The sequence below is a fragment of the Rhincodon typus genome, chromosome 14 (genome assembly GCF_021869965.1).
Source record: "Rhincodon typus isolate 14 chromosome 14, sRhiTyp1.1, whole genome shotgun sequence".
NCBI classification, from domain to species: Eukaryota; Metazoa; Chordata; class Chondrichthyes; order Orectolobiformes; family Rhincodontidae; genus Rhincodon; species Rhincodon typus.
The window spans coordinates 69,094,024-69,118,643 of NC_063345.1; the positions used below are offsets into that span (position 1 = coordinate 69,094,024).

The 24,620-nt window shown below is 40.8% G+C and overlaps 1 protein-coding gene across 1 annotated transcript in view; it reads right to left on the minus strand.

Annotated features, from left to right (window-relative positions):
* The window catches only part of LOC109935647 (gamma-aminobutyric acid receptor subunit alpha-3-like), a 189,033-nt gene that overhangs the window by 9,107 nt on the left and 155,306 nt on the right, over nucleotides 1-24,620 (minus strand). The window contains exons 6-8 of the mRNA XM_048604864.1: nucleotides 15,610-15,692; nucleotides 15,215-15,358; nucleotides 8,178-8,330 (exon numbers count right to left, since the gene is read on the minus strand). Of these exons, the coding sequence (XP_048460821.1) occupies nucleotides 8,178-8,330; nucleotides 15,215-15,358; nucleotides 15,610-15,692 (380 nt within the window). The remainder of the gene's footprint in view (nucleotides 1-8,177; nucleotides 8,331-15,214; nucleotides 15,359-15,609; nucleotides 15,693-24,620) is intronic.

The window sequence follows — 24,620 nt, forward strand, 5'->3', positions numbered from 1 at the left end:
AGTGGAAACAGTTTCTCCCTATCTACTCTAATAGATCATAGAATCCCTACAGTGTGGAAACAGGCCCTTTGGCCCAACAAGTCCACACTGACCCTTAGAGCATTCCACCCAGACCCATCCCCCTATAACCCGGAGGAAACCCACGCAGACACGGAGAGAATGTGCAAACTCCACATAGACAGTTGCCCGAGGGCGGAATTGAACCCGTGTCCCTGGCGCTGTGAGGCACAGTGCTAACCACTGAGCCTGCTGAACCCCTAGCCTGCTAATAATTTTGAAAATATTTATCAGGTCTCTTCTCAGCCTTCTTGTCTCCAGGCAGAAGATTCCCAACTTCTTCAATCTGTCCTCAAGGCTAAAGATCCTCAATTTTGCACTCTCTCAGTCCCTTCCTAACAGCACTGTAGGTGAATTTACACCACATGGGCTACAGTGGTTGAAAAGGCAGCTCACCACCACCTTCTCCTGGTCAATGAGGGAGATTTAGTAGGCAGTAAATGCTGACCCAACCAGGGCACTCTCATCCTCTAAACTAATAAAAGAAATGTTACTTGCACAGCAGCAAATCTTTTCTGAGTCATTGCTTCTGTGTTACGAGCTTTGCTTATTTCACAATAGGTTCCTTGGACCCTGAAGATTTAACTTCTTTTTCTTTGGATTTCAAAACTGTCCATTGTTCAGATTTGGAGGAGAGATTAAGATTTGCTCCAACATCAAAAGTGTTAAGGGAGAGTTAGGTTAGATTGACTCTTTAAATCATTCAACAATTAACAAGAAGTTATGAAATTTGTTAGCATGTTGAATGATTGAAAGGGTCAATCCCTTGGATTACAGTTAAGGCTCATCCTTTAAAAGATGGTGTTGTGTCACAGGAGCCACCATTGGCCTCATAGTGCTCTCGAGAGTGCTGCATTCTGATAGCATACTCTGGGGCTCTCCATTCCTCTCAGATGGTACCATCCTCTTATAACACACTATCTTCTGTAGCTACATTCTATGAATTCACTCTTGAGACCATTTCACTTTCCTCTTGTCCTTCAAAATCTTCCTCAAAACCTATCTGATTGATCAGCCTTTCAAATTTGACCTGGCATCTATTTTCATTCGGATTCTGCCCCAGTGAAGTGTTGCATTTCTATCTAAAAGGGTTAATATTTGATTGAGTGCAATAAACAACACCCACTGTGTCATGAGGACGTGGTGGAAGAGTAAAGTAGAATTTTGTGATAGTCAAGCCTGACACAAGTTTCTCCCAACATGCTTTCAGAATATTTTCTAACCAACCTGTTCAGAAATGTTAATACACATCTCTGGGACAGGTGGGGCTTGAACCCGGGCCAACCCTGGTTCAGAAATTCAGACACTACCACAGCACTGCTCTCCCAAAATTTTTTGACACACTATAGAGCCTATTATTATAACATTTAAATAGCGCAGAGATGCAATACATTACATTTTGTTTACTCTGCAACACTTGCCTTGTGTGCCCAGAAAGTGACTACCTCGCTCACACACTAGATTATATAAGCCACTAAAGAAACCACATACTTAGATTTAAACTTCACTAAATAATCCACAAATTCAGAAGACATGGTTGGCAGCACAAATAAACATTAAGCCCTTTTTGCTATCCTTCAGAATTGGTACATATGTTGTCAGGTCAGAAACTGAATCATGATGTCAGGATTCAAACAAGTCCTAATTGTCCTGGAAACTCCAAGAGACAAAGTCTAATCTCACCAGACTCTGCTCTAAATAACACCACAACTGGGCAGGATTTTCCTTACCTGTTGGGGCTTGTGAACCTGCTCAATAAACTAGTCACCAGGATAGAAGAGATACGACTGGTAACGGCTCATTTTTGGAACAGTCGGGACTGTTGATAGCATACGTAGCTGGTTGCAGGCATATCCATGTGATGATCTATATATCTAGTCCTTGCTCTCCAGGATGTGGATCGTAAAAGCATAATCTTAAATCGTCAGTTTATTTGAACTCAATTACATTATTTACCATGGTGATACTTAAACTCACGACTCCCAGGTTGCAGGTTCATCAGATTATCTTTTCCAGTAGGCCAAACCATTCAAGCTGTTCCTTATATGTGGCTTATATCAAGTTCAAACATTTTAATGTGACAGCTCTCATCTTTAAATTCTATCCCCAGATTACAGGTGGAGCTTTGAGCAAACGCATGGTGTGTTTTAATCTGTGATAAGCCGTGTGAGGTCGGAGCCACTAGTTTAAATCCCAACATAGATCATAGAACTGTACAGCACAGAAATGGGCCCTTCAGCCCATGATGTTCTGCTGAATACGACGCCAAATTAAACTAATCCCTTCTGCCTGCCCTTGGTCCATATTGATGTGGTTATGTAAAAGTCCCTTAAATACTCCTATCATATCTGGCTCCACCACCACCCCAGCAGTTAATTCCAGACTCCTACCACTCCTGGAAAAACACTTGCCCCTCACATCTCCTTTGAATTTTCCCCCTCTCACCTTAAATGCATGCCCCTTAGAATTAGACATTTCAGCTCTCGGGAGCTGACCATCAACCCTATCTATGCATCTCATAATTTTATAGACTTCTATCAAGTCCCCCCTCAGCCTTCACTGCTCCAGAGAAAACAACACAAGTTTTTCTAGCCTCTCGTTATAGCTCATACCAGCTATTCCAGGCAACATCCTGGTAAACCTCTTCTGCATGCTCTCCAAATCCTCCACATTCTTCCTGTAATGTGACCAGAACTGAACGCAATATTCTTAAGTGTGACCTAACCAAAGTCTTCGTAATAACAGTAACAATAATAAATGATGAAATGGAACTCAGTCAATCTGAGAGTATGGTGTCCTTTTTGGGTGCCATTCCTTCTGCATTGCTAAGCCCAAAGTTGCAGAAAATAAGTCTTGTTCTCATATATTGCACATGCAAAATAAGAACTGATTTTTCATCTGCCAGGGAGTTGAGGGCTGTTAATTGGTGGTGTATGAATGTCTGCTATAGCAGTGTGATTTTTCTGGATTGAATGGAGTTTAGATGTAAACCAGCAACAGTGCCAGCTGATCACTTGACCTCAGACCACTTGAGAAGCATCTTCTCGAGAAGGTCTCCCGTCACCTTACAGTTTCCCCTCATCAGAGACTAGTGAGGATTCCCTATCTGCTCTGTGCCTGGGGATCTGTCCCAGTTCAACAACAAAAGACCACAGAGAGCAACATTGCCACCACTACAAGCAACTCTCTTGGACTGTTTGCCCAGTCTCTTTGAGCAGTCCTAACCTAAAGCACCGTGAGAAATATTGGAGCAGAAGGGGAATTCAGATCGCTGGTATTGAAGATCAGATGTGAACATGAAATTGGGAACATAGGAGCAGTACTCAACCAGCCACGCAGTTGCCTGACTCAGTTTGGTCTCAGCTGATCTGCATTTTAACTCCAGGACCTGCCTTTTCACAGAAATCCTTAATATAATTTACAAAACAAACAAATTAATGGGCTCTTTTGGTATTGTGGTAGTGTCCCTACCCCTGAACCAGGAGACCTAGATTCAAGTTCCACCTGCTCCAGTGGTATGTAACAACATCTGTTGATTAGGAAAATATATAAAAAGGTCAGTCAGTCTCCATTTCACTGGAAAAAGGATAGGATGCCTAACTGTTCCATCTCACACTCATCGGGATAGGTTCAAGAATTCCCAACTTCAAAGACAGCACAGATTTATATTACAGGAAATAGGGGTATTGATTAGTTAGCAAGTGGACTCCTGTTTGGTTGAGGCATCTCCATGAGAAATCTAGCAGGGAACATGATATACCAAGCATTACTTTAGTTAAAAAGGCACAATGAGTGGACCAGAGACAGTTTATAGCACAGAAAGAGGTAATTCAGCCCATTGTGGCTGTGCTGGTTGAATATCCTAGACCTCCATTCTAATCTCACTCTCTAGCACCTGGTTCCTAGCCTTGCAGGCTCCAGTGTTTCAGACGCAGATTGAGGTACCTTTTAAATGAGTTGATGGTTTGTTCCTTAATCACAAAACTGGGCAGTGAATTCCAGACACCCATCACACTCTGGATGAAAAGGATTTTCCTCATGTCCCCTCTAGTCCTTCCAGCAATCACCTTAAATCTTTCCAATCTTTCCTCATAGCTGCATTCTTCAAACCCTAGCCACATCCTTGTAAATCTCCCCTCTATTCTCACTAAAATAATAATGTCCTTCCTGTAACATGGTGACCAGAACTGTACAAAAAAATCTAGCTGTGATCTAACCAGGGTGAAGGCTCCTCTGCTCTGTCCATTCTTTCCGTTTTTCTCTTTTCTGGGGTGTTTTTTCCTTCATACTTTTAACTCCCAAAACTTACCCGGAGGGGAATGGACCGGAGACTGTCGCGGGCAGGTGGGTCCTGGAGGTGAGTCCTAGACCGGAGGTTGGCGCGGGGAGGCGGGTCCTGGAGGTGAGTCCTAGACCAGAGGCCATTGTGGGAAGGTGGGCCCTGGACAGGATGCTGCTGTGGGGAGGTGACGCCCCTGCGGACTGGAAGTGAGGCATTGAGTTTTGAAGCCCTGTGTGGTCTAGAGACTTGGCCCGGTGCGTTCTGGAGGCTACGTGCTGGCATCGATTTGGTGAAAAGGACTGTAAATTGAGTGCTTTGTTTTAAATGTTTTATTCTTATGCAGGACTTTTTTTTTATTATTCTTTCAATTCTGTACCAAGTATTTAAGCATCTGTACCTAGGTAACTTGTACCTAAAATAGCGCCATAAGCAGCAACATTGCAAACTTTTCACTGCACTCATTCGAGTACACGTGACAATAAAGCTAATTCAATTCAGTGTTTTATATAGTTCTAACATTGCATCACTGCTTTTATGTTCAAAATCTCACTCCGTATGCCTTCTCTACCATTTTGTGGACGTGCACTCCAAGGTCTCTCGCTTCCTCTAGCCATCTCAATACCCTCCTGTTTATTGTGTATCCCTTTTCTTTGTTTGCTCTCCCCAAATGCATAACCTTGCACCTTTACAGATAAATAAGCTTCTTCCCATGCACCAAAGTAAGTGCCAGGTCCAGGAGGCTGAAAACTGTAGAAGATGAAAGGACATTCTTCACACAATTCCTTCAAAATGCGCCAAACTCCCACTTTACATTCTGTACAACCATAGCAGCACTTGGCAGGCAAGACAGCATTGAGGGAGTCCCTCTAGCCTTCCTGAAAACAACTGACAAAGCTACATTAAACCAGCTCCTATTCAAGGGGAGGCAGTAGTATAGTGGTAACGTAAGTAGCTTAGTGGAGTATCATTAGTAACCAAAAACGCTAGACCAATCATGTTGGACATGGACACAAATCTCATCACAGCAGATGCTGACATTTGAATTCAACAATCGTTTGGAATTAATATCTTGACTAATGATGATCATGTAACCATTGCTGTAATAAAATCAACAAGTGATAGACAGAGTTAAGCAATTCCATGGCTAAATGATCAGATCTCGGCTCCACAGTCCTATCACATCCAGTCGTAAATGGCGGTGGATAATTAAACAACTCACTGGAAGAGGAGGGTCCTCAAATATCCCCATCCTCAATGATGGAAGAACCTAACACATCAGTGCAAAAGATAAGGCTGAAGCATTTGCAGTAATCTTTGGCCAGAAGTGCTGAGTGCCATCCTTATCAGCACCATCTGGAGATCCCCAGCATTACAGATATCAGTCTCCAACCAATTCAATTCACTCCATGTGATATCAAGAAATGGTTGAAGCCACTGGATACTGCAAAGGCTATGGACCCTGACAACATTCTGGCAACATTACTGATGACTTGTGCTCCAGAAATTGCCAAACCTCTAGCCAAGCTGCTCTATACAGTTACAATACTGACATCTACCTGACAATGTGGAAAAATGCTCAGGTATGTCCTGTTCGCAAAAAGCAGGACAAATCCAGCCTGGACAATTACCACCCCATCAATCTACTTTCGATCATCAGTAAAGTGATGGAAAGTGTCACCAACAGTGCTATCAAGCAGCAACTGCTCAGCAATAACTTGCTCAGTGACACCAGTATGGGTTCCGCCAGGGCCACTCAGCTCCTGACCTCATTATAGCCTTGGTTCCAATAAAGTAGAATAATAAACCTGACAACTAAGTTGAGACACATAGAGTATTGGTAATAGGGGCACAACATCAGCTGAGTGGCAAGAAATGGACAAGATCAAAATGTATTTAGAAGCAAATGGGCCTTTTAGCAAGAGACAGCACAGTTTTGTTCGGGAGAGGTTGTGCCTCACTAACTTGATCAAGCTTTTTGAGGAGGTGACAAAGATGATTGATGGGGAAACGTTGTTGATGTTGTCTACATGGACTTCAGTAAAGCGTTTGACAAGGTGCCTTATGGAAGACTGGTACAAAAGGTGAAGTCACATGGTATCGGGGTGAGCTGGCAAGATGGATACAGAACTGGCTTAGTCATAGGCGACAGAGTGTAGCGGTAGAAGGATGCTTTTTGGAATGGAGAGTTGTGACTAGTGGTGTTCTACAGGGATCGATGCTGGGACCTCTGGTCTACATAATGATTTGGAGCAAAACGTAGCTGGTCTAATTAGTAAGGTTGCAGACAATACAAAGATTGGTAGAATTGCGGATAGCGAGGAGGAGGATTGTCAAAGGATACAACAGGATGTAGATCAGTTGGAGGCATGGGCAGAAAAATGGCAAATGGAGTTTAACAGACAAATGTGAGGTGATGCAGCTGGAAGGTCAAGTACAGGTGGAATGGCAGAACCCTTAGGAGTATTGATATGCAGAGGAATCTGTGTGTGCAGGTTCACAGATGACTGAAGGTGGCAGTGCAAGTAGGTAAGGTTGTTTAAAAAGGCTTGTGGCATGCTTGCCTTCTTGGAAGGTGCATTGAGTATAAGGATAGGCAAGTTATGCTGTAGCTTTATAGAACTTTAGTTACACCACACTTGAAATATTGCATACAATTGCATACACTATCAGAAGGATACGGATGCTATGGAGAGAATTCAGAAAATGTTCACTAGGATTTTGCCCGGTATGGGGGACTTTAGCAATGCAGGAAGGTTGGATAGACTGGGTTTGTTTTCACTGGAACAGGGGAGGTTGAGGGTCGACCTGATAAAAGTTTATAAGATTGTGAATGGCATGGTTAGAATGGAAAGTATGAGGCTTTTTCCCAGGGTCAAGGGGTCAATTACTAGGGACACAAATTCAAAGTGCTGGGAGATTAATGGATAGCAGTGTCTCTATGTCTGTGTCATGATTGGTTAGTAGATAGATTATTGCCTCTGAATATTGATTGGTAATATTAGCTACAGTTCCCTTGAACCAGAATCTGCTGCTTCACATGGTACGAAGCTGATTGCCAGGGTGTTGGAGGTTTGTTAATCAGACTAGCCTCCCTGCTGTTTCCAACCAAAATACTGCAGACATATGAAAAGCAGCAATTGAAATCAATGGCATTCACAAGTAGATTTTAAAACAGAATCCACTCCTTTCCATCTGGCTACAATTGACCGGCTTTGAAAAGACCATTACATTCGCAAAACACATACGCAAACAGCCATTTATATTTATGTAGCACTTTTAATGTAATGAGACATCCCAAAGTGCTTCACTGGAGCATTATAAGACGAAACTTAACTCCAAGGCAGATCAGGAAAGGCTCATTCCGGTGAACAAAATTTTAGTGAAAGAGGTAGGACTCACTTTGTGTCTTAAAGGTGGAGAGGTGTGGGGACCAAAATCCCAGAGCATGGGGCTAAGGCAAAAACACCAATGATGTACAAGGCATGACTTACGTACTTATGCAATGATGGAGGAATTGTAGCTGGAGTATCAAAGAAGCTATGATTACAGGAGTGCATTTATTTCGGAGTACTGCAGTACTGGAGTTAACAACATAGGGAAGAAGGAGGTCATAGATGGACTTGAAAACAAGGATGATAATTTTAAAATAAAGAATTTTCTTAACCAAGAGCAAATGTAGGTCACTGAACACAGGGTGATTGAGTAACAGGACTCTGTCAGAGTGAAAGCACAGGCAGCAGAATTTTGGATGACATTAAGTTTATAAGAATGTAAAAGTGCATTAGAATGAAGGAACTGATTATATGCTGCGTGCATATGGAAATGACAGTTTACTCACCAAACACAGTGCGTGCAGGGACAGATTCCCTATTCAGCCAGAAGGAGACCTGGGAGAGAATCACAGTCATAATGCAGGGCAGGTACGTCTGGATCACAAAGTAACCAATCTTCCTCTTTAGATGGAAGTGGGTTGTCATGATAATGTATTCACCTGGAAGGACATGAAAAGTAAAGAATTAGGCAAAGGTAGTAAAAATGCAATAAGTCAAAATCTGAGAAACTGTGACACACAGTGACAAACCCCATTATCTGTGATGAGTACATATTATCACATTCATGAGGACTTCCCTATATACACTGAGTCATAGGGACACCCTATAAATACTCACATAACAACAACTTTCAAGAATCTTTAATAAAATAATACATTGTTTGATATAGCTTGAGTACTGACACTGTTAGTGGAAGCTTTTCATCATTACTCAACAGGGACAAACACAAGAAATGCCAATACAAAGGGGAATATCAAACCTTGTCCCTTTTTATGTTGGTATTCTTACAAATTGTCTCGTGAGTGTAGAATAAAAACCTTTGACAAATATGTCTTTTTGCAGAAATGTCCCGAGGCATTTCACAGAAGCATTGTGAAGAAACATTTGAGGCCCAGTCACATAGATTGGTGACATCAGGGAAGACTGCTAAATTGTAATATCAAGGCTATGGCATCACTTAACCAAGAACCAATGTAGGTTAATGAACACAACTGTGATAGACAAATGGCAGCATTGCAAGTATGAACATAAGAGATTTGGATGACATTGAGATTCCCTGAGAAGCTGCACCTATTTGGTACCTTGTTGGCCTTAACGCATCTTTAGAGCACATGTTCCAAAGTGCTTCATGACTTGATAAATACTTTTTGAATTGTAGTCATTATTTTTCTATAGGTGAATGACACAGTCAATTGCTTGATAGCAAAGTTTGACAGCTGCAAATGAATGAGCAATTGATGGACGATAATGCTGCCTTCATTTCCAAAATTTCCAAACTGCCCAATCAAGCTGTGACTGATCCATTTCAAAGGCAGAATGGCATCAACCTACACCCAAAGTACATGAGGCAAGCTGATCAGGTTCTAGAATGGCAGAAGGTTGTAGAATAGTGCTGAATGAAATACTCCAGCTGGAGAGCAGATCTCCTGAAACAGTTCAGTTGTCTGCTTCATTCCTGGTCAGTCCTGTGTTGACTGTGTAAATGACTGCATGTACTGTATATTGTAATATAAATTGGAAATTGGGACTTTGGATTGTTAGTATTTTTACACAACTAGAAGGAACAGTGGAACTGTATACCATTCTTTGGATGAAAATGGATTTGATACTTTTGTGAGACAAGTTGGCACAAGGTGTTTTTGGGGATAGATAGTAATCATCCAGCAACATCTAGGGGAATTGTTTAATTATGGTTTGTCACAGACCTTAGGGAAGAAAGGGGGAGTTAGAACTCAGACCTATATATGGACTGATAACAAGCAAGATCTCTCGCTCTCACTCTCGCTCTCTCCCTCTCTCTCTGTCTCTCTCGCTCCCTCCCCCTCTCTCTACTCGCTCTCTCGCTCTCTCTACTCGCTCTCTCTCTCTCTCGCTCTCTCTCTAGCTGAGCAGGAAAGAAAGTAACACTCAAAGACTTTCCAAAAAGAAAGAACTGCTCACTCAAGCCAAGGCTTCAGTCCAAATAACCAGCTACTAAATTGAGGATTGCTGCAGTAGAGAATAATATACCATCACCAAAAAGCAAAAACTAATTCTGATAAAAATCTCTTCACTTCCCTTTTGTGGTTTAGAATCTGAATGACAGATTTTGTGCTGTTTTGTCTCTACTTTATACCCATGATATACCTAGAAGAACAGTTTGGCATTTCAGTCTTGTACATTCCCTGTGTGAATGAATATCTGTGTACTTGGATTTAAAGGGTGCCAAGTTTAAGTTTGCATTTTAGTAATTAATAACCTGTCATGGCACATGTTAGAGGATAATTTTGTATAATAAGGAGGTTTTGTTTTATTTTTGCTTCATTGATTGAATCTGATGTGAGTTTATTTTATCCGAGAGAGCGGTCACAGTCAGATAGAGGTGCTATCTTTCAGATGAGAAGTTAAAGCAAGACTAGTTCTGTCCTATCAGGTGGTTCAAAAAAGACCCCATAGCACCACTCCAGAGCTGCCAAACCCATCAATACTCTTATTGTTTGTTTCTTAACATTAACTAAATTAGACATACAGTTAGTTATAAACCTTGTTAATAGCTCACGTAAAATTAAAAGGTGAAGTCAGAGTCATACAGGTCTTTAGACTGCATCCAAACACTAATACAAAAGCAAAATATGGCCAATGTTGTGATTCTTACATAAAAACAGAAATTCCGTACCAGCAATTTTGCTTTTGTTGCTCATACCGAAAGTGCTTTACAACACACTTTACAACCATAGCTGTTATTCTGTCTTAACAGTTAGATGGTCATGTTTACAACTCTGGTAACTCTGATTGTGGAGTAGGTGAATAATGCAGACTTCTTCAGAATATTCTGTTTAAGATTTTGTAGCCAAAAGTTTCCCAAAGCTGGATGGAGTAATTGCTTGGAAGGCACAACATTTGTTGTGCATATGTGCACTTCATTGGCTGTGCCTGCACATTCAGCTAGGCTCTTGAGAGCAGACTGCTGAAGTAATTGCAATAGGAGCCTGCTGAAGCACATCACCTTACCTGTGCCTGAATCACAGTTGTGCAAATTCCAGGAAGCCACAAATCACTACCATGACAAAAGCAACAATTAAATCATGATCAACTCATTTATAACATGACAAATTGCAAGCAAACAACTCACCAACTATCCTAGTATCTGTTACCAGCTTTACAGGGAAGTGGTGGTAACATAGCTGATCATCCAGAGGCCCAAGCTAATGGTCTGGGGCTACATGTTCAAACAACACCACAACTGCTGGTGAAATTTACAAACTCTAGTGGTAAATTAGATTAGTTAATGAATCAAAGGAAGCTAGTCTCAGTAATAACACCATGAAACTATTATTGATTGCTATAAAAACCAATACGGTTCCCTAATGTCCTCGAGGGAGGGAAATTTGATGTGGTCTGGCCTACATGTGACACCAGACCTACAGTGATGTGTTTAATTCTTAACTGCCCTGAAAGGGAATTTAGGGATGGGCAACAAAAACTGACCAGGCCAACATTCCATAAATGGATCTTGAAAATTACAATTGAGGTTAACATGCAACAAATACGAACTCACAAAATACCACTGTGATTAAAACAACAATCACTCCACCAATTAGAATGATAAGTTTCTATTAGCGTCATCACAAATTCCTGTTGGGGTTAGCAAGTAAAGCAGCAACCTACAAAGTACTATTAACTCCTTCGCACAACACAGTCAAAAGAATCATGGTCCAAGCAGCTACTATAATTTCAGGCTCCTGGTCCCACAACTTTAAGGGGTTTCAGGTTCCATAGGATTCAGTCTCCAGTCAAGACGCATCAATTAGTTCGATCTCACTCGGCAACACGCTGCACTACAACAGACCCCACCTTTACTTCCTCTGCAGCAACTAATTTGATATATACTAGCAATCAAAGACTTACTGTTATGAACACTGTATGATTCATAGATATGTTTAACATCATGCATTTTAAGTTTTTCTGTGTGTCTGAAGAGTTTAATGATGAAGTTTTAGATATTTCTGTAGCCATGCTGATTTCTTCTAAAACAGCTTGAGGGAGCAGCTTGAGGGAGAACTAATCAGTTTTTATTAATCTCAGGACGTTTATGACCAAGCAAGACAAACAACTGTGCACCCAGGTTTCTGTTAGAAAATTCTGGAATTGCGTTTTTTTTTATATTTAAGCTGAAGGGAAATACCCATAGCTTGGTGAGTAAAATAAGTGTTTTTGGTTTTTAAATTTTAAATTTTATGCAGAAGTCTTTGCATAAAAATGGATGTATAAATCAGTGATTTGAGAAGGGGAGAAGATAGCAACACTGGATTATCTTAGAGTAAGATGTTTAGAGAGAGTGCCAGAACAGAAGCAGTTGTATAAAACCCTGAAGAGGTTATTTGAATCTGAGAACATTTAAACTCAGGAATATGACAGCTCGAGGAAAAGCCTATCCAATTTTCCAGACTGGGATTTAAAGTCACGGTTAATTTAAATCTGTCTTGGTAATAGAAAAAAAAAACTCTCTGCTGTCAATATTGAACAAGGAATGCTTTTGGGCACTGAGAAGAGGTGTTTTTGTAAACAGCAAAGGATTGTTTTGGGATTAATTTGGTTGTAATTCCACCATATACATCAAAACCTTTACAGCAGATGTGAGATATATAAAACTGAAATAACTACAGATGCTGTAAATCAGAAACAAAAGCACAAATTGCTGAAAAAAACTCAGCAGGTCTGGCAGCAGCTGTGGAGAGAAATCAGAGTTAACATTTCGGGTTGAATGACCCTACCTCAGACTGTTCTGAGAAAGAGTCGCTTGACCCGAAATGTTAACTGTAATGTATATATAAATAGTATGATCTATTGATATGCTCCTCATTTCATTTGCTTAATAAATTTTGTTTTTTTTGTTAAAACTGAATCTGTCATATTATGTGCCTTTGTTTTAGTGAGAGATCACTTTTTTTATAACCAAAACAAAACTAGATTTGGTCTATCAAGCCAGATTTAAGCCTTGGATCCAACTTTTCTAGAAATAACATCAGATGAGATCATAACAGTACAGAGAAGAACTAACAAAAATCTAAAGTTATTTTCAGAGCTGTCTTGTGAGACTGCAAGTGAAGATTAACCCAGCTGTGAAATCATGTCTCCCACAATCAATTTGTGGCAATTGACTTATAGATTATGTTAAAAAAAAAACGGCAGCCATGTTCTCCCCCTTTCATTTGGACAATGTTTATCATTCGGCAGAACCATCAAAAACAGTGATCTTGTCACTTAGAACATAAGAACATAAGAACTAGAAGCAGGAGTAGGCCGTCTGGCCCTTCAAGCCCGCTCCGCCACTCAATAAGATCATGGCTGATCTTTTTGTGGACTCAGATCCACTTACCTGCGTTCTCACCGTAACCCTTAATTCCTTTATTGTTCAAAAAAAATCTACCTTTTCTTTAAAAATGTTTACTGAAGTAGCGTCAACTACTTCACTGGGCAAGGAATTCCATAGATTAACAACCCTCTGGGTGAAGAAATTCCTTCTCAATTCAGTCCTAAATCTGTTCCCTAAATCTGCTCCATTTATTGCATGACTGTTTATGGGAAATTGCTGTGCATAAATTGGTTGCTGTCTTCAGTACAATGATGACTGCACTTAAATAGGCTTCATTGCCTCTAAAATACTTTAGCACACCTGAGGTTGTGAAAGTGTGGCTATATAAATGCAAGCTCTTTTCTCTTTGATGAGGTCGGAGTGCTCCTAAGTTGTAGAAGAGCAAAAATGTTTCTGAATTCCTGCATAAAATCTTCATCCTCGAGACTTAAAGAGAGTGCAGGTACAAATAATACTCTGGAGACGTGTCAACATTGCTTCTGAATAAAGGGACTCACAGAGAGAAAATATTCTATTGGACTGGGATATAAACTGATACATAATGTAGGCTAGGACTAATGTCCTGATCAATTGTAGAACTAGGCTTTAAATTAAGGAGGTTTTGAATGAAGAGAGATTAAGAAATTCAAAGAGAATTATTGAAGCATCAGAATAGTATAATGAAATGAGCAAAGATAGGTAGAACATGACAGGAATGGAGTTTAGCATAAACTGTACATCTGTAAATATAGTCAAAGTAGGCAGAAAATTTCTTCACCAGGATGCATGAAGATATTGAACCAGTGACACAAATAGCATTAAATGTTTAGATTTAATCACTGTTAGAGAGACATGGGCGCAAAGTGATCAAGTTTGTAAAGTAAATATTGCAGCATTTAATCATACATTGGAAAGACAAATGGAATGGCAAAGGAGGAGAGATGGCTCTGATTGTAAAGAATGACATAAAAGCAACTAAAATAATCATCTAAATGCTATTAAGTGTCATGTAATGTTTGAAAAGTAAATACTACATTTACAAATAGGAATCTTACTTAAGCAAAGCCAGTTTTGTGAATACAAGGGAAGAACTGGCAACAGTTAATTGGGTAAATTGACTACAAAATTTTGTTGTAAACGTACAGTAAAACGCACTTAAAGATTTCAAAATGTTCAACAAAATGCATTCCACTGGAGAAAAAAAAATACAGTAAGACAAACCTATCTGTGGTTTCTCAGAATGTTATGTATGATATTAGATTAAAAGATGAACTTTCAAATATTGTAAAGCAAAGTAAATTCTGAGGATTGGAAATGTTTTAGAAGTCAACAGAGAGATTCCAAGATGATAAAAAAGGGAACAAACAAAATGAGAACAAACTAGCTAGGAATGCAAAATCAGATTGTAAAATCTTTTATGGATACATAAAAAGCAAGAGGGTACTTCAAGTAAATGTTGGACCCCTAGAAGCAACAATACATGAAGGACACCATTAGTATTCAAATGTTTGCCAGATCTTTATGGTTTCTGCAGTTTCCTTTCAGTTGCCAAATGAAGTATGTTCGTACAATTTAAAATGTTCATCTTTAAATGTGCCTTCATCGTCTCTGATCTGTAAGCACTGCTTGCCTTTGAGTCTTTGGACTCTCAGCTACTCAGTTCAGGTTGATTCTAACATCATTCCCTCAAGCCCTGAAATATTTCTCCTCTGGTAACAAAAGATTAATGTCCATGACTGGATGGATAGATCAAAAACTTGACATCAGAACTTTCCTTCACTTTCAGTATTGTTTATGTCGAGGCTTGCATGTTTTCATTGTGCAATGAGTTTGCGAGATTGTGGGGCTGCTGGTGTGATGTGGAAGAACCAAGAATCAACCTGTTTCTTCTGGCCTGTTCCAAAATCATTGGTCTGTCAATCCTCAAATTAATTTGACTAAATAAGTGATGTATGAGGATGTGCTGACTCTGCCTCTGAAGCCACCTACCTGTATTTGATTGAATAATCTCCATCCCAACTGTCTGTCCCAACAGATCGTATTGGTTCAATCTGGATCCATCCTCAGCAACAACTACTGATTCCTTCTGTCCATGTGTCCAGACGTAGACCACCTCAGACCTGGTATAGGCATCTGTTGAAACAGGCACCAGAGTCATCATTCCATGTAACTTCACAGTCTGCTCTGCTCCCCTGCGTCAAAGTGACCAACACTGGCACTGCAACTGCCCCCCCTCCTGCGGGTGGCAGAAGGATATCTGATCATTATAACATGTTACTGAGGGGAATGAGATACCTGGTCTACTCTTTTAATCTGCCAAGTTAGACAAACGAGCTTCAAATGGTGTAAGTGCATTGATGGTGCATTTGACTAGCCAGACTTACAACTGCCGAATTTCAGTGGGCAGGCGTGTGTATCCATGGGGAAGTCCTCCAGATGCATCGGGCACTCTGCATTGATTGTAAGCCTGCAGACACAGGAGAAAGAAAAGAACCAGTTACTGCATGAAAACTGACAGCCAATTTGCTATATTTCCTAAAGGTGACCGGGGTTTCTGCTTCTTCTAACATTCCAAGCAGTGAGTCCCAGACCCCGATCACTCTTTGGGTGAAAATAGTTCTCCCCATCATTCTACCAGTTACTTTAAATCTCTGTCCCTTGTTATGGACTTGTCTGCTCAGGAGATTAGGTCTTGCCTATGTATTCTTGTCTGGGTATCTCATCATTTTGTATACCTCAGTTAATTCTCCCCTAAAGCCTTCTCCATTTCAAAGTAAACAACAAAAACCTCTGATAATTCCACATAGTGAAAATATCCATTCCTGGCAACAGCCTCAAATCTTTGCATCTTCACCAGCGCAATCAGTACTCCAGCTATAATCTGGCTTGCAGCTTATACAGTTCTAGCATTATTTATTTTGTGAATGCCAATCCTGGAGTCAAGTAAACATCTCCTCATTTGCTGAGTTTAGGGCGATGAGTTCACCCCTTAGTCTGTATAGCAACACTCCTTGGTAACGTGCAGCATTGTCTCTGACTGTCCACAGAGGCCTCAGAGGTGCTCACTATTAACAGCATATCAATTTATGCATCATCTGCAAATTTCTTTATCATGCCTAAAAACTTTACGCACACCATCAAGGAACCTAGCGCTGAGCCCTGTGGAGCACCAATGGAAGCAGTCTTCCAGTCACAAAAAACAGTCATCAACCATTACCCTTTGTCTCCTGCCACTGAGCAAATTTTCCATCCTATTTCCACTTTCTCTTGGATGCCATGAGTTTAAAAAATTTCTGATCAGCCTGCCAGCAGGGACCTTGCCTTAAACTTTGCTGAAATCTCCAGATTACATTACATGCACTACCTTCATTGATTCTCCTTATTATCTCAACTGAAACCCTACTCAGATCAGGCAGACTTGACTTTCTCTTCAAAGATTCTTGCTGACTGTCTTTGATAAATCCAAGGCTTTCTTACTGTAACACCATGTCGTTTTATTTCTCTGTACAGTTAGTTTTGAACTGAAATAAGAAAAGAAGTGTTTTTTAAAAAATGAGGATTACTTCATGTTTGGAAAAGGATGTGGAGGCATTCTTCATGTCATTTCAAAAAAATGGCTAGACAAATAAATTACACCAAAAAATTTGTATTGTTAATGCAAAGAAATTTGACAAGTAAAGTGCAGCAAGTTTACGTTTAACTGTCAAAGGCATTTAGAGTCACAGAGGTCTACAGCATGGAAACAGGTACCTCATCCCAATTTGCCAATGCTGCCCAGTTTTCACAATTAAACTAATCCCATTTGCCTGCACTTGGTCCATATCCCTCCATACTTATTCCATTCACATACCTGCCTAAATGTTTCTTAAGTGACAAAATTGTACTCACCTTCACTGCTTCCAGCAGCCTGTTCCAGATACTCAACACCCTCTTTGTGAAAAAATTGCCCCTCTGAAACATTTTGTACCTCTCCCCTCTCACCTTAAACCAATGCCCTCTAGTTTGAGGATCCCCTATCGTGGGGAAAAGCTGTTGGCTATCTACCTTATCTACGCCTCTCATGATTTTATAAACCTCTGTAAGGTCACCCCTTAGTCTCCTATGCTCCGGGGTAAAAGTCCAAGCCTGTCCAACCTCTCCTTATAACTCAAACTTTCCAGTCTAGGTAGCATCCTAGTAAATCTTTTCTGCACTCTTTCTAGTTTACTAATATGCTTTCTATAGTAGGGTGACCAGAACTGCAAGCAGTCCTCCAAATGTGGCCTCACCAACATCTCGTACAGCTGCAACAAGATGTCCCAACTCTGATACTCAATGCTCTGACTGATGAAAGCAAGCATGCCGAAAGCCTTCTTCACCACTCTGTTTAACTGCAACTCCACTTTCAAGAAGCTATGAACCTATACCCCATCTTTGTTCTATGACACTCCCTAGGGCCCTTTTCTCTTTGAATTATAATGCTGTAAAGAAAACTATCAGCAGTATACGAGAGTTAGTGCCTGAGGCAAAGACACAAATGATCTGGAATTTAAGGAAATATCCTAGGCAAACCAAAAATGAATTTGAAAATCTTAAGCAAATTAATTTTTTCAGGTGGATATTAGCATTAGAAACTGAAACCATGTAGAAGCTCTTAGGGACATTATTCTCTTGGCAGAATTTAAAAAACTCGTAACTTTCCATGACAAGAACTCATTGAGAAGCAAAGAATTGATAGTTCTGGACAGACATCAATAATGGCTGAAGAGGATGTTAATTCATAAACAAAACTTCCCATCAACCCCACAAAAATGGGAGAGTGAATGGAAAGCCTTGGTCAGGGTAAAGAATGGACAGCTGGGAATGACCTAGTTCTCTTCCTCAGGTCAAAAAGGAAAGTACTGAGGATGGTGATGAAAATCAGAGCTGAGGTGTTTCATTGTAACAAGGTGGGACACATTTGTTCAGAATGCTGGAAGTTGAGAGGGAAACCCTGGGGACTTAATGAATTTCATAAGAACAAGTCTGAAAATAAAACTCATAAGGAAAAGGTCATGCATCAGATTGTAGCTTTAACTACAACTTAGAGACTGGAGGTAAACTCTTCTGTGGCTGCAGATAAAGCACAGAGGGTAGATGAGAGATATGAAAGGTAAAAATAGCCCCTTTATCTTAATAGGATGCATCTAAACCCACAATAATATCAAGGGATACAGGGACTACTCAAATTATACAGCTGGTGAAGGACTTAGTTTCCTTCCATAGTGTTCAATGAAATTCAAAGTGTTGATACCTGAGATTAGTGGAGAGTATATCCCAGCTCCATTGTACAAAGTCCAACAGGAGCATGACTTGTTGTCTGGACTAGTGATAGTTGATTCACTTCTGGGGAATGATTTAGCAGGAGTGAAAATCATACCTTCGCCTATAACCATGGAAAGCCTAGTTAAAGTTAAAGAGATGAACAGTTGGAGGAGCACGTTCCGGGTCCTAATCTATTGTGTGTAGGGACCAGAGCAATAGCTCAACAAAGCCCCTCATCAGATTTCACACAAAATCCACAAACGGATGTTAGGGCAGCTATCTTCTATTTAAGAATGGGTGGCACAGTGGCTCAGTAGTTAGCACTGCTGCCTCGCAGCAGCAGGGACCGTGTTCAATTCCAAGCTGTCCGTGTGGAGTTTGCACGCTCTCCCCGTGTCTGTGTGGGTTTCCCCGGGTGCTCCGGTTTCCTTCCACAGTCCAAAGATGTGCAAATTAGATGGATTGGCCGTGCTAAATTGCCTGTTGTGTTCAGGGATGTGTAGGTTAAAAGTATATTAGCTGTGGGAAATACAGGGTTACAGGGAAAGGGTAGGAGGTTGGATCTGGGTGGAATGCTCTTTGGAGGGTTGGTGTGGACTTGTTGGGCCAAATGGCCTGTTTCCACACTGTGGAGATTCTATGATCTATGACTCTATGATCTAAGTATTTGGTGTGTCCTCATTAATTGAGGGTCGGGAAGCAGATCCAGAGTTAATTTAGACAGAGACAGCTCACTCTGGAGGTGAGGCTGAAGGAGCTCCAGTGTGTCATTATATTAAAAAGTGATCTGCTGAGGAAATGGAGATGTCTTCACAGACCTGCAAGTGGCCAGATATTCATGAAATAGTGATACTGCTAGATATCAGGAGACATTGTGAATGGCACATGAAATTTCTCTGGCAGGGCATAAAGGAATGCGGAAAACACAGTCATTGATAAGCACATATTTTACATGGCCAGGACTTCATAAAGACATAGTGCAGTCCTGTAAAACATATCTTCTATGTTCGATGGTAGGAAAATCCCAACCCGTCATCAGACCAGCAGCTTTGACACCGAAACCAGTTTTTAAAGACCATTCAGTCCAGTGTTAATGGATTGTGTAGGACCATTAACAAAAATGAAAGCAGGACATCCGTATACCCTTACAATTATGGATGTGACAGTCTGAATTTTAGAAAAAATATCATTCATGGGATCTGGGTGTTGCTGGCTAGGCCAGCATTTGTTGTCTGTCCCTGACTTCCAAGAGAGCAATTAAGAGTTAACCTCATTGCTCTGCATGTGGAGTCACATGTCAGCCAAATAAGGACAACAGTTTAATACCCTTTACTAAAGGGTATTAGTGAACTCAATGGGGTTTTCCTGGCAATCAGCAATGTTCTTATGATCATTATTAAACTCTTAATTCCAGACTTTTACTGGTTTTAAATGCCACCTTCTACTATGGCAGGTACTCAAACCCATGTCCCTGGAACATTTCCTAGGTCTTTGGATTAATCATTCAGTGATAATACCACTGAGCCACCATCTCACATTCTCAAAATCTATTCCTTTAAGGAATGATTACAGTTAGGGTAGTAGTGGAAAAATTAAGGCAGTTTTTTCTTTCTGTTTTTGGACAGTTGAGATACAGTCTGGTCAGGATTTGAGTTTCACATCTAAAATTTTCCAGGAAATCATTAGCAGATTGGATAGAAAACAAATGAAGTCAAAAGTATATCATCCAGAAATGCAAGAAGCATTAGAGAAATACCATCAGATTCTCAAAAAAACAATGAAGGCGCACTTCCACAGGATTGGAGCTAGATTTCTTACTACTTACCTGCAGAGATTCCTCAAATGAATCAATTGGATTTAGCCCATTTGAATTGTTTTGTGGAGCTGAGATTAATGAATTGTTCCGGAGAAGTTCTTGAACCAAAATAATGAATCCTCAATGTTGGATTACATGTCAAAGATCTCAGGAGCATGTAACGGAGCACAAGAATACTTGAAAGTCTCACCAGCAAAATACGAAGAATGGGCAGATAAACATTCAGCAACCATAATGTTTCAAGTGAGAGATAAGTGTTGGCATTGCTGACTTGTAAGATGAGCCTCTGAAAGTGAAAGTCAGTGGTCTATCCAAAATAGTTGGGAGGATTTGTAAAGTGGCTTACCTGATAGATAATCATGATCATGATCATAGGAAAAATACTTGGTTATAATATTACACCATTGGCCAGAAACTAAACTGGAAACCAAATAAATATGTTGCAGAGATAGTAGGAACTGCCGATGCTGGAGAATCTGAGACAACAAGAAGGGTCTAGACCCGAAACGTCAGCTTTCCTGCTCCTCTGATGCTGCTTGGCCTGCCGTGTTCATCCAGCTCTACACCTTGTTGAACCAAATAAATATGAGGGTGACAGGGCGGGTCACTGGCTGGGAATTCACAGTCAGCAATTGACCTCCTGATTCCCTAAAGCCTTCGGGGCAGGGAGAGAACAAGAGTCAGTACCTTTTGGGTGAAAGAGAGAGAGAGAAAGGAGAGTAAGTCAGCGCTTCAGTTGGGGACGAGAGAGAGTTAGCACCTGCAGGGCGGGGTCTAGTCTAGAACTTAGTTCCTCTTAGAAGCAATGAGCACAAAATTCTTGTTTTACTGGTTCAAGCAGTTTTCCTCCTACAAATAACTGAGAAAGGTGCTGATGAATGAGAATCCTGATGATTTGTTTCTGTGTTAAACTGCCATTGAACTTTGCCCTCTGGTGTCGATCACTAAACCGCAGTTTAACGTATCCAAAATCACAAACAGTGAAACAGTAACTTCTCACTGGCCATAGCTGATCTGCGAACTATCTGCAACAGAGAGCCCACAGCACACTGCTCCATGCTGTTCGTTCAGGAAAGTGGAAGGCAGCAGCTATCGAGTTGAATGTAGCTTTACTCGAGCTGAGGAGCTTAATCCAATCAGGGTCAGATCACTGTCCACCTGAGTCAGATCGCTGTCTAGTTTGGTTAGAACACTGTCCATTCAGTCTGATCACTGCTCCAGTCTGGTTAGATTATTCTCCATTTAGATTTAACATTTCTCTGCTATGGTGAATGGTTATGATGTGGATGGTCAGTGAGACACTAACTTTCCTGTAAATCAATAAAACATTAGAACGTGAGTGTCTGAGAAGCAGACAGCCAGCGAATTGCAGAGAATGATGATCAGAGATGGGCAAACAGTTACTGATGAGGCTAGAAGTTTTGCTTTCTGAGACTCAATTGGTAAACTTCAAAGGGGCTGACTGAACAATAACTTGGTCAAGTAAACTGTACCAGCTGCCATTTGAACTCTTATTCCCAGAGTCTGGACTGCATTGTTGAGCCCTGCACTGGGTGTTAACACTTGCACTGAAACAGTGCACTGGAAATAAGCTCTGCATTGATTGTAAGTGATGCACTGAGTGTGAACTCTGCACTGGTGTGAGTGATAAACTGGGTGTGAGCCCTCACTGGGCTTGAGCTCTACACTGGGTATGAGTCCCACACTGTGTGTACTATACTCGCATATCTACACTAACTGAGGTAATATCAGTGCCAACTTAATACTCTTTAATTATAGTGTGTCCATGATGTGCAGAAAGAGGTTCATGGAAAGATAAAGGGAAGAGACATCAAAACAAAAAAAAAGACAGGGAATTAGGGGAAGGGCTTGGTTTTTTAACAGAGATTTATAAAAAGCTTGAGAGCTGGAGATGTTTAGGGCAATAATTTGTACCTGGGCTTAACCAGCTTAAAGTACGGCTGCTATTATTAAGACTTAGAAGAATCTGGGGCTTTGTGAGTGAGAAATTGGTCAAGAGCTAATGGAGGTTTCCAAGACAGGGAATGGAACTAAAGTAAATGCTCATTTGGGGAGCTGGGAGAGAACAATGGGCCAAATGGCGTCCTGTAACAATTTTGAGATTCCAGATTTATTAACTGAAAATAAACTCTACCAGTGCAAGGCCATGGAGGGATTGAGCACTGAGTCAAACTGTGTTTTCACAGCTGAACATGAAATCTTGCAAATCAAAACCCTGGGGCTGGTTCAATTCCAAGCAGTAGGCAGAAAATTAGCAGGAAGTTTGATTGTCCAAATAAACTCTCCAAAATAGTGTGAGGTGCTTCAGGGCATCCTAAAGCCAAGTAAGGTGCTAACGAAATTCACAAGCTTCTCAGTTCTAAGTGTTCATCGGACATGCAGCATGAAGTAAACCAGGAGGTGTTACTGTCCATGGTTGTTCCCTTAACAACGGTGTCACAGTAATTGGAATCAAAGCTGATGCTAGTGAACACGTGCTGCACTAAGTCAACTCCTGAATGCTAGCAGCAGATTTATGTCAGGCCATTCTGCCCAACACTTAGCCTTAAAGTAACCAGTCTAAGTGAGGTATTTGGATTCCACTACCTCGTAGTGATCAGAATTCCATGACACTTCACTGCCTTGGCCTGTTTCGATGGATACTTCGCTAAAGCTAATTATTCTGACACTGTAGCCATCATATATCCCTCATCTCTCAGAATTAATCTGAAATCATGTTGTATCACCACACATTTCCTCCTAGTTCCCATGTTCCTCTGTTTGTTGACTCCATGGCCCTATGCTCTTTGACACCCCACCACCCCGGCCAGCTACTCCACGCTTTGACCTCTGCAGGCATTATTTCCCATTCTCACTTTAATATGCTACAGGCAGCATTTCTTCTGGTTTTTTTTATTATAAGGCAACATTTCTCAGCCCAGTAGTCCTGCCTCTTTCTTTTCATTCCTCCTCCTTCAATTGTTCTTTGTTCTTCACCCATTCACCATATCTTCCCACTTACCTATAGCCCTCCATGCAGTTTTTCTTTTCCTTCTGCCTCTCCGCCTTCTTTCTACTACCCTTCTCTCTCCTCTTATCCCACCCACTTTTTGCACTATCCTTCCTGCTCTCTCTCATCTCTCCCATCACAGCAATTTACAGTCTGACTCCCATAACAACGTGGTGTAAACTATGTTGTGCATTTAAATCCATATTAGCTAGAGATGGTATCAAAATGAAGGAAAAGGCATGGAATACTATGAAGATTGGCAGTAGGGATCAGGAAAGTTTTGGAAATAGCAAGTGTTTACAGTAAAATGATATTTTGGGTCAGATTAGCATTTGCGAGGAAAGATAGCAGAAATATTTTCAAAAAAATACGCGCTTCTTCAAATCTATGAAAGAAAGGATGAGACTGGGAAATTAAAATTTATGAAAATGGTAAAGATTTGATCAAATATTTTATGATTATCTCAGCAGAAAACCATCCCAATGATAATACAAAGTTAAGGGACAAAAGAGGGGAGGGTACCTAAAACAACCTGAATCAGAAAAAAAAAATGTAACAATAAAGTTAATAACCTCTCAGTAATGAATTGGGGTTATGGGGTGCAAACAGGAAATGGTCACACTCAGACCGTATTGAACGTAAACAGCATTTGAAGGGCCAAACGGCCTTTGTTGCTTCTAAGACCCATGCTCCCAAGTGTTTTCCCTGCCTGTTTCCATCCTGTTTTATCATAGAATCATGAAGTACAGAAGAGGCCCTCAGCCCACTAGGTCTGAAACTGCGCTAAATGTACTAGTACCACTTTCCAGAACCAGGTCAGAATCCTAAGACACTTAAAGTGCTCTAATACTTTCTACAGGTTGTAAGGTTACCTTCCTTAACTACCTTCCCATGCAGTGCATTCCAGACTCTCACTAACCGCTGGTGAAAACTCTTTTCCTCAAATCTCCTCTAAACCTTCTGCCTTTCACTTTAAACGTGGGCTCCTTTTGTCATTGATCCTTCAGCAAGGGTTTTCTCTTCACAAGAACACAATTACTCTCCCACATCTCCTGCCTCCGATTGCTATTTCCCTGATGCTACTCCATCTAACTTGTATTCTATTGCTCCATTCTGCCTCCTCCTGTCCTCTTTAACCTCACCTTCTCACAGTTCTGCCTTCTGCAATGGTGCTCCTTCAGAAGGCTCTACACTCCAAAGGATGAACAAGTGTGTTTTAAAGAATCAGAGATATTAAGAACTGCATTTGCTGGAGTCCGAGATAACACAGTGTGAAGCTAGAGAAA